Raw genomic sequence first — 16,961 nt, forward strand, 5'->3', positions numbered from 1 at the left:
AAAACATTTGTTATTTTATGAATAAGAAAGAGGAGTTCAAAGACACACTGTACACACTGGTCTAAATGTTTAATCTTCTGAAGTTCGTGAATCTAAGTCAACAGAGGTACATTAAATATACTGTAACGCAACAGGGGCTCAGGCGGGCACCCTTGCCACATTAGGTCGGCCCCCCACCGTCAGGGGCTCAAACCCAGGACTCCCACGTCACTCAACAGGGACCCAGCCCGGTGAGCCAAAGAGAGATCTCTCTTTGGCTCACCGGGCTGGGTCCCTGTTGAGTGACGCCAGAGTCCTGGGTTTGAGCCCCCGACGGTGCGGGGCTGACCTTATGCGACAAGGGCGCCCGCCTGAACCCCGAAGCGTTACATTGGTGTGAGAAGTGGGATGGGATAGCCCTTCGCCGAGGACGGCAAGTTAAGCGGGGGAGAGTGTAACGCATACGGCCGTCAGTGGTGTGTAAGAGCCAGCGTTCCAGAGCAGGTGATCTCTCTTTAGCTCACCAGGCTGGGTCCCTGCTGAGTGACGCGGGAGTCCCGGGTTCGAGCCCCCGACGGTGGGGGGCCGACCTAATGCGGCAAGGGCGCCCGCCTGAGCCCCCGTTGCGTTACAATACAAATATTAGTTACAAAACACGTGTTTTCCAAAGTGGGGGGGGGTATTATAGAAACCAACGGTGAAAACCAGTTTACACGCAAGAAAACTAATCTCGTGGAACGAGAGCACACACTTCAGGATCCCTGTTTGTGAAAACGCCGCCTGGCGCTGAAGAGCCCTGAGGAGACTGATGCAAAAAGGGATATTTTACCGACGCTTCCACCCCCGACCCAAGCCAACAAGTCACGTGGCTCTTCCAGGAATTCGCCCCTCGGACTCGGTATAGAAATACTACTCCGGCACCTACGCGTTCCAGTCCACTTCTGACTGCTTTCTCTGCTGCCTCCGTACGAAGTATGGCCCAGACTCCCACCCAGACCACATTCAGCAGGAGCAAGCTGAAAAGACGAGCTAGCAGAGAGGTAGGGAATCACTCCTGCACCACATGCTAACGCGGGGAGCGCTATCTGTGCCGAGTGTCTTGCAGAAAATAACTGATATCGTTATTGTTGTAAGGGCATTATTGTTCCAGGTGATAGCCGAAGTGTTTCCTCTTTTTACCTGTTTCAGAGTGTTGCGATCTTTTGCAACCAAGCCGGTTTGAGGCATTTGCCCTTCTCGATTTGCTTGTTCTAACTACTCATACAAATCACAGACGTTTAATTTTCTTATCCATTTTGACCGATTTTCGTTTTAGTGCACACTAATGCACGCAGCGCATTTTTTTGAATCGCACCCGTGGTATGCAATGGAAGAAAAAAGTATTTAATCTCATTTCTCCAACGGATGTTCACTATTAGTACTGTGGGGGTAAAAATGGTTTATTCAGCTCTGTGTTTTTGACATTGAAGATTTGCTGAAGATGCTTTTGGTCAACCTAGCAAGTAGTATTAACGTGCAATGGAACAAATGGTGTTAATTACCTTTTCGTTTTCATCAGGCACCTATAGTGGCGAGAAAAAAGGTGTGCCTTCACATTTTTTTATCCTTTAAAAATCTGTTTTGTGTGACATTTTTTAGTTTTCAAACTCGGGTCATGTCTATAAATATAGCAGTGGCCTCTTCCGCAAAAGATATTTAAAAGCATTAAAATCTTAAAGTTAAACTTACTCAAAATGAGATCATAAACTAGACTTAATTATGTGGTTCTGATTTATTTGCAAATAGGCATTATGGTGACTTATAATAATAATAATAATAATAATAATACATTCATATCTATTAGATGAGGCACATGCTGTCATTTTTTCTTGCTCCTTACCAGTAAAAAAGAAGAATTGCTAATTAATTTTGCAGATTTTCTTTGTAACACAGTTAACTGCTAAAAACAAATGACAATTTCATCCAGTTTTTATTGATTAAAAGTCTTGCCTTTTTTACCATGTGAAGCTGAAATAATGGTATGCCCTGTTGGGGGTATGAACTATACTCCCAGCAACCTGTCTTGAAAAGACAAAACAAAAGCAACTATTTTGGATTTCTGATCCCATAAGATCATGTACAAAGCAAAGTCAAATTGTTTGATAATTTATCAAAAGTACAAATGTACCTGTTCTGTATCGGCATGGGGAGTATGCAGGATGTTTTAAAAAGTTTTCTTTTTTGTCCATTTAAGAACAAACTAATAGCCCATCGGGGCTTTCTGAGATCTTAGCAGGATCCCCAAGATCACAGCTCTTGGGGCCTGGACAACTAAATCAAGAGAATAGATCACTTGAGTCTTTTGATGAGAATGTGGAGCCGTTTCCTTTTTGCATTGAGAGATTCAAACATTTCCTCCTAGCTAATGATGTCCATGTAGCATTAGGGTGGTGGTGATGAGAGCTCAAAGGATCTAAACAGGGAAGAGTAAAACTTATTCCCAAATGAGATGGAAACATCTGCAATAGAGTTTGCAATCTGCAAGTTTCATCAACATGCTTGTGATCAGAATTATGATCAGAATCATGTGTCCACCCTCTTACCATTGTCTTGATCCTTAGAGCTCTCAACTTTACAGGGGAACAGAGGTGGACCCCGTTCTGTCCTGGGTGCTGGGAGATCGCAACCAACAGAGTCTGAATCGTGACCTTTCCATGCAAGAAGACATGAGCCCACAGGGCCCAGTGGGAGCTGTATTGTGAGGCATTTATTGTGTCCCTTCAAAAGGGCACAGCCCCGTGCTGGAAAAACTGCATGTGGGCCTTTCTGTCGAACAAAGGCTGTGGCTATTGTTGTGGTTTTAATGCAGTTGCTCCTGGTAGTGTCAAGAGCCACAGACAGATGTTTCCTGCCTGCAGCAGTTTATGTAGCCATTCATAAGCGGTAAAACCCTGACCCGCGAATTTGAGCTATAGGCGACCGCAGTACGTGGTTCGCTGGCCAAAGATAGTCGATGGGTAGCACTTGTGGTGCATTAGTTCTCCGTGAACCGATTGCTGCATTTAATCTCTCTACTGTGCATGTTTAAATCGCTAGATATGGAATATTAATATGGAATTTTACAACGAAAAGGAAATTTCGGTAGCTGAGCATAAAAATAACAGGAGCACAATGTCTCTGAACATCATATCCTCATAAGCAATATTAATTTAGGAATATAAATATATAGGTTTCAGCTGCAATTGAATTGGGACTATTCTTCACACCTGAAACATTGCGTTTCTTGTCTTCCCTTTTCAGCATGGAATAAACCTTTAGTTGTTCCTTTGCAGCCTATGCATGCTAACGCAGCTACCGACTTGATCTCTCAGTTCTTAACTGAGAAGGCTTAGGTGAACTTTACATCTATTTTTATTTTTATTAAACCAATTGTAAATATGACGTTTACATTGACGTTTTTAATAATTTTATATATCACAGGATATTTACATGACATTCACGATCACTTAAGCGTACGGAGGAGTGTGAGATGTCAAGGACAGACTCACAGAGCAATCTGGAAGGGTTAACTGTCCAGCCATTGGAAAGGGTGCACTTGAAGCAGCCACAAATAAATAAAAAATACACTTTTTTCTCTCCTGATCATCTCTAAGAAATTGTCACATTTCACTTCCTTGTGTAACAATCATGACGTTTTTTTTTTAAATATGAAACTTCTTAATTTTTGAAGAATTTGTTACCAATACATTTCTGAGCGCAGTTAACAATATTAATTTATTTATCTACAGTGGATATATGTATTTAGCTGGTTGTATCAGGGTATTAATGTTATATATCGCAGCATTTAAATGTTCAATTCACATTCGTGTTCTCATAGTGGGGTACTGGGGACCCCCCAACTCCCCCAGAAAGACAAAGGTGATAAAGGTGTTAAAAATTCAAAGGGGTGCCATGTGGCAGAGTTCAGCACATTTTAAATTAATAAGACGCTATGATCTTAGGATCTCGGAGTTTAAGTGCAAAAACATTTCACATAACAAAACTGTGAAAGAAGCAGACCTTAAATTTAGATCGGGTATTTCTGTACGTGTCCAAACAATTCAATGAAATAAACTGCTTGTGAGAGCAAGGTGACTTTCTGCTCAATCACATGAGAGCTACAGTACAGTCATACAGATTATAAATTCCTGAAGCAACATGAGCTGTTCGTCAAATTCACCTACTTTGCACAGAGCATGACTTCTGAAAAGGTACCTTTTTCTCTCGTGCAAACCCATCAAAGGTTTATTTTTTATTATTCCGAAACTTGGGACGATATGCCTCAGGGACTCATTCATAGTATAATCAAAACAACCCCCCCAGACAGACAAAGGTAATAAAGGTGTTTCACGAGGAATGACAACGCCCCAAAAACCCGAACTTTAGTTAAATAAACTCCATTAAAAATTAAATTAAAAAAGGATAAAACATTATAATTTTTTATGAAGTACAGTATATAAACTTTATAATGTTAGGACAAGCACATTAAAACTATAACCCACTGTCACCAAGTTAAAGACTTTGATGCATAAAATATTTATGAAGAAGGTAGAATACTGTTGTGTACTTTTTTTAGATTTAGCTACCACTACCATCTACTGTGTATACATTAGGTGTGTGTTACGCTATACTACTGTTTTTATTTTCAGCTACCAAAATTTACTTTGGAATTTTCTCTATGTGGATGTAAACCTGAAAGAGGCACATCACGTACACAAGCTACAGTATAATATTAAATTATTTTTTACATATCAAACTGAGCAATCTTGCTTTTAAAAAATATACTTACTTTATAATTAGCTTAATATTTAACATGCTGTAATACACAATTTAAAATTAATAAAAGTCTAAACAGTATACAACTTACATTTAAAAATATCTTTAAAAAAATCGTCCCTCAGCATTGACTGGGATTCGAAACCAGGCAACAGCCCAAATGCTCCACATGCCACGTTAAGCTTTTCCTGCTCCACCTAGCAGTTTTACAAAGTAGTGCAATCACACAACTCACTATGTCTAAAATAGTGCATCTACCATGCAGATCCCGAACTGTGAACTAATTAGTATCCCTCTGAATGGCTGGATCTGTAAAACATCTGTGTGCGCAAAGGAACTGTGAAGCTGAACCCAGAGGTTTAATTTCCACAAACATTCCTCACACACGCAGTGTGTTCAGTTCAATAGGGTACCAAAAAAAAACCATTATAAAGTCAAAGGCATTTTGTTCTTTTAAATGTTTAAAATGCCATAATTTTATTGCCCTTAAATGGATTTGGCTGTGGTTTCAAGACTCATGGACAGGATTTTTTTTAATGTACTGTAACAATCATGGAGCTCGGAGACTCCTAAAACTACGTAAAAAACCTTAAGGTTCCACTTGTGTCCTTTTGTTCTTGGTTTGCCGTTTATTATGAAGAAATTATTTTTCATTGCCCTTGAGGATTTTGCAATACTTGAATCAGGTTTCTTCTTAATCGTCCCTGTGGGAGATCAGATTAAGCTTTTTAACAATTAATTTAGCTTGTCAGAACAAGACATTCTTTTGAGACTTAGAATGGATCGTCCTCTATGAACTAATTCCTGAAAAAGAGTATATGTTTTTTAATATAGTTACCAACATTGTACACAATATTCTATGTTAGATTTTATTATTGCATAATACAATTCTAAACATAACACCCCTTGATGGAAGAACATCCCACATTATCTAGAGGTGGAAAATTGTCAGCATAAACGCTTTTTCATAAATATCATTTTCAAACCCAGGTATTTCAGTCAATTATAATAATTGCTTTGTGGGTGAAACAAGCTGCATTTTTCAATATTAATCGGCAGCTCATCTTTTGCATTTCCTTGTCTATTGTTCTGTCTTACAGTTTCTGAAAAAGATGTGTTGAGCTCAAGCATGTGTTTGCTTGGTTTTGTCACAGACATTTTAACTAATGTTTGCTGATTTGACATAGCACAAAAGTCACTCATTTCCTCAGCTGCAGTATAATGGAGGTTATCTTGATAACACCTTCACTGCAGGCTCTCAGAAAAATGTGTGCTAAAAGCTGACTCCAGGCGTTGACTGAAACATTAACCTGGCTTGAGCAATCTTTATTATTTTAATTGCAGTATTATGTTTTACATTTTATAGAGTTAACTCAAAGAAAATGACATTACTTTTTTAAAACCATGTCTGTGAAACACGATTGCTCTTAGTCATTCTATGTTTGATAAACTGGAGCTTTACGAAGGTTTGTAAATTAAAAAGCTTTGCAAAGATGGCTTAAGTAAAAATTCTTGGTCATTGTCTGTTCTTGCCATTGCTCCAGTTGTAACATGCCACTTGTAAAGACTTGTGCTGTGTTTTATTTTTTCCCAGCCCAACAGCCTCCAGACCTCTGATGGCAGAACACTTGTGATCGAAATGACCCCCAAACCAACAATCTGTGTGAAACACACCCAGAGAATTGAAGGTAAGATACAGTGAAGGACAGTGCAGTGATTCTGAACTGAAACTGATTTGCAGGGTGATGTATCAGGGTGAACCTGTTATCTCACTCTGCAACTCACAGCTGGCAACACACAGAAGCCCAGCAAGTGTGAGCCTGGTCAGTACCTGGATGGCAGACGTCTTGGGAAAGCTTAGGTTGCTGCTGGAAGAGGTGTTAGTGAGATCAGTGGGAGCTATACTGTTAAAAAGGCTGTGTCCTTTGGATGAATCTAAAAAAATGAGGTCCTGACTCTCCGCAGTCATTAAACATCCCAAGGCGTTTCTCAAAAAGAGCAGGGGAGTTATCCTGCCTGTCCTGGCAAAATTTACCCCCTGGCCCTTACCAATCATAGCCTCCTAATAATGCCCATCTATGAATTGGCTTCATCACTCTGTTCTCCTCCCCACTGATATCTGGTGTGTGGTGAGAGTACTGGTGCACTATGACTGCCGTCGAATCATCCAGGTGGGGGCTGCACACTGGTGGCGGTGGAGGGGAGTCCCCATTACCTGTAAAGTGCTTTTAGTGTAGCGTCCAGAATAGTGCTATGTAGGTGCAGGGAATACATGGGAATAGACAGCACATTTGCTTCTTCAGGCAGATTATAAAATGAATATTACTGTAATTACAGCTGCTGTAGTCAGGGAATACTGAGCAATACAAAGAACAAGGATACTGCCTCCAGGACCTAGGACAGCTGTGTAAACACTCCCAAAAAATGCTGTATCATCCTTTGTGAATGGAATGCTTTCCTCCTCGGATGCCAAACAATGCCAAACAACTGTTAAAACACCAGACCACATGCACATGTTTCTTCCCCCACAGGGATAGTGAAGGTGCACCACATAAAAGGATCGGATAACAACACCCATGTGGCTTTCTGCTTTCAGAAGAACACTGACTACTATTACCCCTTCGTCAAGGACAGCAAGCTGAAGGTAGGAGAGGATTGTTTATTCACACTTAAATGCAAACTGTACTGCAGATGAGTAAAAAAACATGTAGGTCTGAAGAATTCGATCACATGGTGGGTCTTGGCACAGCTCTGTTGTGCGCCTGGAGGCCTGTATTGATTGATCTCCAAATACGGTATCCAGATCCAGCTGCAAGACATCTCAGAATAAATAAAGCGGTTGCCTGTAGGTCTTCAGGATGTTTCTGTGCTTTCCCACAGCATTCCGCCCCAGGGATGAAAATGAAACAGATCTTGGGCAAGAGGCAGAACCGCTTTATGGCTCCTTAACTGCATCGAACCTTGCTACAGATGCAGCCATTCAAAATGCGCGGGCCATACCGCATTATTTTCCGGTACGCTGTACGCAGTCTACCGCGAGTTACCGGTAAATACCGCGAGTTACCGGTAAATACCGCTAGTTACCGTAAATTCTCCTATAATACTGCAAGCAAAATAATAGTATCCGGAATTTCCGCAAGGTGGAGCTAATAAAGCTCAACCTCTCATGTTTGAGCTGTCGCCATCAAAGTCTTTAACGAAGATATTACTAATAGTATTAATAATGAATGACCTTGGACAAGCTGTAAGTGTAAACTCAAAGTATTGCCCTGGTCCACATTCTTTTTTTCATTGACCGTCTTTGTAAAAGTAACACCACAGCATTTCGCAATCACGCATTTGTTTCCAATCATGCAAAGTACAGTAATTTTTGAGAATCGATTCACCATGCCTTTCACATGCTCATAAAAGAGATTGATTTAGGAACATAAACATATTACCGTATGCAAACTGTACTGTATGCAGTATGTATATGTATATTTAATGTCTTAACTGTGCCCGTTTAAGTATTGAATATTTATATGGAATTTTACCACTGAAGGGAAATCTTAGTGCCTGAGCATAAAAAGAATAGGAGCATACTGCAACGCGTGTGAAGGCCATAAACGATATTAATTTTGGAACTTAAACATACAGTATATGGCTGGTCTCGGTACTTTAAAGAAAACATACACGAAACATGGTTTCATTATGACCAGAATCGGTCTTGAGATATTTTTAACTTGATTTACAGTATTTGAGAGGTATCTCTTGACACCGATACTACGTAAATACTGCTCACGTATACTGAGATTTTTTTCTCCATAATAAGCAGCAGTTTCCCTTTAGGCCTCTGAAAACACCACCTTCTACCTTGTGAATACCAGTACCTCCTAATTGTCTAAAGGCTTTATTTCTTAAGAGCATGACATTAAAAACTGCTCAACTTTACAGCTGCATGTTTGCTTGCAGCATTCCAATACCTCTCAAGCAGTGAAAACAAATAACCTGCTGCAAAGCTGCTTATTATGGAGAAAAAAATCTCAGTTACATTCCCAGATCATAATCATTAGCTTTCCCAGCTGCAAATAACTACAGGTACAAAGAGACAATGTTCAGACACTCAAAACAACCTGCTGAAACATGAAACCAAGGAATTGTCTTCAGAGATGTTTATTGTCTGGCATACCTCAGGATAACACAAAACCTTCCATACAGCCAGAACTATACGGTGTACTGAGAAGAGAGATAATATACAAAAAGAAATCATTTTCAGACCACCATGACAGCAGAACATGAACCCTGTACTGTGCACTTAATACTTGAAGATAACGATTTGTGTGACAAACAAATTAACAAAGTCCATATTGGTCCTAACAAGGTCCCAAACCTGAATTTAAGAATAAAATATCCTTTGGGGGATGATATTTCCCAAAGGCAGATGACCCCACCTGTTGGTTTAAACGAAAAAGGTTTTGTAGAGTAACAACTTCTTTCAACATCAGGTTTGCCCTCGCTAACAGCAGGCTTTACAGCTATTGTTTGTTTGGTAAATATGGATTTACAAACTACATTATTAACCAAACCATAAAAAAAAATCTCGACACCGACACGTTAATTGTTTAAACCTTTATGCAAAAACAACAAAGGAATCATATCTCGCCACTTGGCAGGGTGTTATGATGAAATCATGTCTTTGTTGTTGGGGCGACTTTTTTGGTAGTAATATGATGATTAATATTACTAAGTAACATTCTTTAGTATAAAAGTTTTTTTATTATTGTTATAGAGAAACATCAGATTTTCCCTGGTTCAGAAAAAAGACGATTAAAATCTGTAATCTTTCCACTTGTATGTCATCGGAAAATACAAGAAGTTTCTGCTTTGTGCTAAGACATTAACGAGTACAATCCCCCTCTCTGCGGGAGTGCTGGCTGTGACAAATTAAACCGGTTTCACAGGTGTTTTCAAAGTAGGAAGTACAGTACTTACTAGTTAAGAAAGCTAGGCTACTCAATGAAATCGCTTTAACATGCTAATGCGTTGGTGTAACATTCCGGGCGTGGCAAGCTTCCAATGTCAACTCGACAACGTATTCTAGCCCTAAATGAATTAATAGCAAACATGGTTTACATAAAATACATTTTTCCAAGAAAGTTTATAATAATAATACGATCTATAGTTGAAATCTGAGCCTAAATATAAAGAAAAAGCATTTTCAGAGAGCAATCACGCTGTGTTTATGTAGAAAAAGCGATTAGGTTTATGAGCAATCTAATTACCTATTCGCTTAAAACGCTATATAAAATAAAGTTTATTTAAAGATGAATGATAAGTGTCGCAGTTTAAATAATTTTCGTAGTAGGGCTTGGACAGATTCCAAGTGCATTTTTGCAATTTATGTTGCATTGTCCAATGTGCTGCTGTAATACAGTTTAAAATACAGTAAGTCTAAACTGTATCAGCTTTATTTATGGGTTGCAATTTAGAAAAAGTCAAAAACCGCACTCAAAATGCAATTTAGAGCTTTCTGGCAAGAGGAGACACCCAAATTAATAATGTAACATGCCACTGTTTGTGCATGAACAAAGTTATACTGCAATTTTCCTTAGATACGCAATTAAAAAAAATAAATTTTTTGAATCCCCGGCGGAACACATTCCATAAGAATCAGCGCTTTTATATATCGCCTTTAAACACATATATTTAAACACGCGTTTACGATTTAAATCAAAATGCGATTCAAATCAATATAAATGTTTATTTTGTAACGCATAGGTGACTATTCATTGTTATTAAAAAGACTTAAATTCGATCATGTTGTGATATTTAGAAATATAAATTTGTTTGGTGCGAGTGAGGTTTTATTTAATCTCTGACCAAGGGAAACGTTTCATTTCCTCAAAGAAATGTTTGTTAAAAAAAGAAGTCATAGTTCCAGTGGGATTCGATCACAGACCATGTGACATGGGAGTCAGGAACCTAACCCACAGCGCCACCGGCGTGGTCACATGGAGAGTGTGTAAAAAGCACTACAGAAACATTATACACAGAAGCATAAATTACCTTACACTCAATTTAAACACAAGCTGTCTTTAGCCCTCTAAGCTGGTTCATACAGAAATGTAGAGAACCAGGCTCAGAACAAACAGCTTCATTAGCGAATACATATGCAGGACAACTGGAGAAGACGTTTTACAGTGGATGGATTTTTAGAAACATCCCATCAGTGACATCACTGAAGTCAACTCCTAGGTAACTGTCGTGTGGATAGTTTCACAAGAATCAGACAAAGGTTTAAGCATCGCTTGTTCTAGATAAAACTGCAAAAAAAAACAACAACCCATAATGTACTTCTTTGCGGCTCTGTTTGCCCAAATCATATATTCACAACGTGAAATTAGAAAATAATATTACGTAACCAAAATCCGCAATATGGAAACAGAACCTGTGTAATTGTTGACAGATGATGTACTCGTAACATTTTTACAAGACGAACTACAACATTTAAAAAATGACTTGTATGTACTTGATATCTCTAATCAATCCACGGCGATATAGTTAAAGCAGAGTCCCCGCACTGCATTAAAACGAAACGAAAACTAAAACGCCCTGAGCATATCGTTTCGCGCTTCTTATCAGTTGCTCAAAAGTAATTTGACCGTATGAAATGCATAATATAAACCTAGAAACATATACGTGAGCAGTATTTATGTAGTATCGGTGTCAAGACATACAGTACCTCTCAAATACTGTAAATCAAGTTGAAAATATCTCAAGACCGATTCTGGTCATAATGAAACCATGTTTCGTGTATGTTTTCTTTAAAGTACCGAGACCAGCCATATACTGTATGTTTATGTTCCAAAATTAATATTGTTTATGGCCTTCACACGTGTTACAGTATGCTCCTATTCTTTTTATGCTCAGGCACTAAGATTTCCCTTCAGTGGTAAAATTCCATATAAATATTCAATACTACAACGGGCACAGTAAAGACGTTTACTGTAAATCTTTCTACGACAGACCAACGAGTGCCCCTGTCGGTCAACCAATCACGTACCGCGGTACCGCGCGTCATCGTGCGTCACAATGCGCGACACCGTAGCCAATTACCTCAGGTACGTGTCTGTACCGCTCACTTTGAATGGCTGCATCTGTATATATATAAAAAAAAATTAAGGCAGTGATGAAGCCAGCCGGCATGATGCTGGGTGTGTGCAGGTTCAAATCCCAGCTCCGCTGCTTGATCGGGTTGGCACCGTCTTTCTCTCTTTGTCCCTGTCAAACTGAGGCCCGGCTGTAAGAGACACTGTAATAGAGCAGCTCTCGGCTCTAACTATAACACTGCTTTACAACACAGTCTCTCTGTGTGACTTTGGACAAACATGCTCTGCAGATAGTTCTTAGGCCAATCATCACTGGAATTATTAGAGACCTCACCTGTCAGTGATGACTCTAGCGCAGAGGCGGCCAACTTTTTTGCTTGTTTCTGCTGTGCTGCAGGGATTTAAAAAAAAACAAGAATTTACGCCATAAAGTGATGTCATTTCCTCAATTAGTGGGCCTGACTGGACAGTATTCATCAGGGTGGGGATCGGATGGCCACATCAGGTGTAATATTTGATATCACATGTGTCTCACCCGTCCGTTTCCCGCGCTTTGTGTTTGCAGCTGCAGAAAGTAGGATTGCCGAAAACCCCGAGAGGGAAGGAGTTTGAATTCAAGTGGAACTCCGAGACCTTGGAGTCCGTGGCCCAGCCCAACTGGTTCTGGGTTATTGACAAAAACAAAGTCCAAGTGCAAAAAGAAAAAAAGGAGACCTTCCGCTGGATTAAAAACAAAACCAAAGCATCCAATTAAGCTGCACAGGGCATTTCGTGTGTCAAGAAAAGCGCGTTTGAGTGTCGTCGTTAAGGGCGACCTAGCAACAGAGTAATCCCTGTGAAAATAATGTGATTGCGATGTCTTCGCAACCTCGGTTCTCTGAAACGGAAAGGAGTCATCGGAGATGCAGACGTGATTTGTGACTGACGTTATACTGACACTTTACTGTCACTTTTATTCCACCTAAGTCATGTCTTTGCGTATCTACGGAAGCCTATTAGCGCCACGGGGGAAAGAAATTCATTAGCGCGTTTAAATGAGATGTAATCACGACGAGATACTACTGCTAAGCCATGGCCACCAACAGGACTCTCTTTATAAATCCATATTACTCTCATGTAGCCGCTTCTCTGGCGTCCTGGAATTGTTTGGGGATTTTGAGGCTGGCATTCCTGTATCTAGTTATATTCACGCCTCCGCAAACCTAGACAGAAATGCCTTTTCTTCTCCTTTCACGTGACTCAAATGTATTCTTTACAAGCACAGGCTAAAAGCATGTTGTTTTTTTATACTTAAATATACTGTAAACCCACAGTAGGTATAGGTCTGGTTAATTCATCATAAAAGTATTCTGATCAGTGTTTAAGGATTAGGCAACAACCTTATCGACATGTTTCTGCACTTCAGATCAAAAAGAAAATGTCTGTCATGCCACGCCTTTCCTGCTTTTCACATAAATGGTGAAAACGGTAAGAATTGAACCCAGGATTTCGCCATGACGTTATTACCCTTCATGTATGAAAAAGACACTATACGTGCTCCGTCAGGCTAATTAATTTGCATAAAGGGGAGTGGGACGGGTTTTTTTTTCCTAATGAAAATAGTTTTGCATACGGCAATATTATTACATATACCAGTATATTAATATACTAGAGTAATTATTTCACACAATAAATATTGCGTTTAAAAGCAATGATTTATTTTTCTTCGTGGCGCTTATAAACTTCCGTACTAGCTTGCCGTACTAGACTACTAGTGTAACACGTTCAATATTTGTATTTTTTTCTTGCATTATGTAAGTTGTATAACTTTGTAACTTATCCCAGTTATGTGACGGTATTAATTTTTATCCTGGATGTATTTTGTAACTTAATCCTAAAACATTTACCACTTTATAAATGCAAGTAAATGTGAATGTGAAGAAACCCTTTTTTATTGTGAGTTTTATTCATGATGTACGCACTGCAGTTCTACAGAATTTAGGCATGATTATAATTTGAGCAGCAGTTCTGTTAAGCTTCCACTGTCGCGTGAACTACAGCTTTTCACCTTCGTGTTAAACTGTGAGGAGTCGTTCAATCACTTCTCTCCGTGGTGGATGCGACTAGGTATGGTCTGGTCACTAAGAGTCTTTGGTCTTTCACCTTGTCTGTTGTCGATCACTTATATGATAAGAGATAAGATCACTTTATTGCCCCTGTACAATTTCTTGTATTAGGATTTTGTCTTTTCACATACCCCTACTTGCTCTCCATGAGACACATAGACAGGGAGAGAAGCTTGGGGTCAGAGGTCAGCCATCTATACGGCGCCCCTGGGGCAGTTGGGGTTAAGGGCCTTGCTGAGGGGCCCAACGGAGTAGGATTCCTCTGCTAGCCAGGAACCGGCGACCTTCCAGCCATAGGCGCAGATCCTTAGCCACAGAGCCACCAAGAAGGTGGCCATCTGTAGTGATATCCGAGAAGAAACACAGAGCTTGAAATTCGGAGAAAATGAGGACTAGACTTGGTCACAGATGCTGTGATTCTGCGGCAGTTTCATTCCCTCGTAACCGCTGCAGACTGAGAGTGCTATACCTGTCTGTCCGAACTCTGAAGGGCCTGCCGGTGACTGGGACGAGAAAATGTTTCAGTCGGGTAATGTTTTTTTTTCTCTCCTGTTGAAGACGACGGGATTGTTTCTTAATTCCAGAAGCTGTCGGCGTCTTCTTGGTTGCCGATTCCGAGCAAAACCGTTCACTCGCTGTTGGCGAGTGCCGGCGATTCAATATCATCATTTTCAACCTTAAGGCATCGAAGAACAGCGCAGTCCGTTCACTGAAGCCGATTTCTCGTTCTCGCCGCTCAATTGCAAATAAGGTAGAGGCCCGTCTCAAGTAAGAAAGTTCTTTTTGGCGTCGGTAGTTACTCATTTAAACAAGACTTGCTTTATTTTTTCTAATGTTCACCCGACTCGCATGTATATCCCCGCCTTACAGCGCCTTCTCGTCGAGATGACTGACTCACAGCGCCTGTAGGACGAGCAGAGCAGTTCAGTTCCATGCGGTCCAGCTACGCGCCCCGCTTGCTGCCGAGTGTCAGCCTATGCCTACGGTCTGAGACCCCTGCGTGACACTGGATGTGAGTAAAACTAATTAAACCTCACACCTGAAGAAGGCTCCACTGCCGAAACGTTGTTTTCTTTCTACTCTTTTCAGCATGGAATAAATGTTCCCAGTGAGGTATACGATATATTGCAGCGACTCCCCCCCAACCTTAGTTTCCCTTAGAGTGGGCAGCGCACGAAGAGAGGCAGGAGACGGTGACTGCCGCTAACAGACTTTATGACCTTTGTCACTTACAACAGTTGTGGCAGTCACGTGGAGAGCAAACACGGCTCCTGTTGCGCAGCACATGAGGTGAGGTTAGACCAAGGCAAGAGGAGCGAGCCAGCACAGAAACAGACGCGGCAGCGCGCTACCATGTGTATGAGGCTATCGTCTCTACTGTTCTCAAGGTTTTATATGAAATTCACAGGAGAGCACACGTAGGTTGCAACTTAATAATACAGATTTCTTAATCTTATATAGCACTTTTCTGGACACTCCACTCAAAGCGCTTTACAGGTAATGGGGACTCCCCTCCACCACCACCAGTGTGCAGCCCCCACCTGGATGATGCGACGGCAGCCATAGTGCGCCTGAACCCTCCCCACACACCAGCTATCACTGGGGGGGGGAACAGCGTGATGAAGCCAGTTCAGAGATGGGGATTATTAGGAGGCCATGATTGGTAAAGAGCAGAGGGGAATCTGGCCAGGACACAGGGTTAATACCTCTGCTCATTTCGAGAAATGCCCTCGAGAAAAGCTTAATTGCTTTCACATAACCAAAAGCTTTTGACAAACGTTCAGAATTTGATCAAACGTTTTGTAAATGGCGTTATACACGTACCCAGAATTACGGAGTATCTGCGTAATAGGTGAGCGGTCGAAATTCTACAACCACCTCGCCTTTCCAAATGTCTCTAACCAATTAAGGCCTGTGTAGCCTGTCGTCGTTTGTTCGCTGGGCTGCAGCGACCTCGTGTGGTACACTGCAGTAGTACAGCACTGAGAACAATAATAAACCAGCATTTTTTAAAAAACGGCTAAAAAACATTGGTTACATCATTACCCAGACATCTGTTCTTAAATTTATTCAGCAGAAATGCCACATAGCCCCTGACATTAAATTAACCCATTCTTTACATATCTGTGTATGTTGATGTACAGCTAGGAGAGAGAATAATATAATTAATTCCTCTACACTGTAATTTCTAGACACACACATATAGTAGATTTGCATACCCGAACAGCTTTGTTCATCAGAATGATGATGAGGGTGGAGGTGGAGAAATCAGATAAGAAAGATTGCACCTCAAAACCATTGGGGGAAAATAGAATAAAATGTTATTCATGATTTTGATTTATTGTTGAACACCTACAGTACACACATCCTCCCTTCCACCTTATGTAATGAAAGAAAGGTGTGCTGGACTGTGAGCAGACTTACATCTCTGTGTATTTAACACAGTAACAAAAGCCAAACCTGAATCCTTCCCTGAGTTCCCCCGGGTGTTCCTTGAGCTACATTTGCATGTGGTTCACCTTCTTAATCATCCAGTGCTAGAAAGAAACTTAAAGCATGTGACAAGGCACGCATCATAAGGAGATCTGCATTCCAGTTGTTCTGTGGAAGCACTAAAAAGGCCATCAGAATGTTAACATTTAACTAAAAGTAAAGACATTTAAATCAAGGGATGTTATGATAAAATTGTACAAGAGATCACTTTATTGGCCATATACAATTTCTTGCAACAGGAATTAATATTTTCACATACCCCAGCTTACTCTCCATGAGACACACAGACAGGGAGAGAAGCTTGGGGTCAGAGCACAGGGTCAGCCATTGTACAGTGCCCCTGGAGCAGGAGCAGGTTTGAACCAGTAACCTTCCAGCCACAAGCACAGATCCTTAGCCACAGTGCCACAATGCTCTAGTAAGACTTTGTTTAGAATACAGTGTGCAATTTTGTACACCATGTTATAAAAAACAGATTTTGCAGCTCCAGAATAAGGCCAGA

General features: G+C 40.6%; 1 protein-coding gene across 1 annotated transcript; it reads left to right on the plus strand.

Annotated features, from left to right (window-relative positions):
* The first annotated feature begins 724 nt into the window (after positions 1–724).
* Positions 725–13,784, plus strand: LOC148839161 (uncharacterized). The gene is made up of 4 exons (XM_088909075.1): positions 725–1,019; positions 6,368–6,461; positions 7,305–7,417; positions 12,427–13,784. Exons 1-4 carry the CDS (start codon positions 954–956, stop codon positions 12,613–12,615), a joined length of 462 nt encoding a protein of 153 aa, XP_088765201.1. The 5' UTR covers positions 725–953; the 3' UTR covers positions 12,616–13,784.
* The last annotated feature ends 3,177 nt before the right edge of the window (positions 13,785–16,961 follow it).

This window comes from Atractosteus spatula, chromosome 2 (assembly GCF_055471065.1).
Source record: "Atractosteus spatula isolate fAtrSpa1 chromosome 2, fAtrSpa1.hap1, whole genome shotgun sequence".
NCBI lineage: Eukaryota > Metazoa > Chordata > Actinopteri > Semionotiformes > Lepisosteidae > Atractosteus > Atractosteus spatula.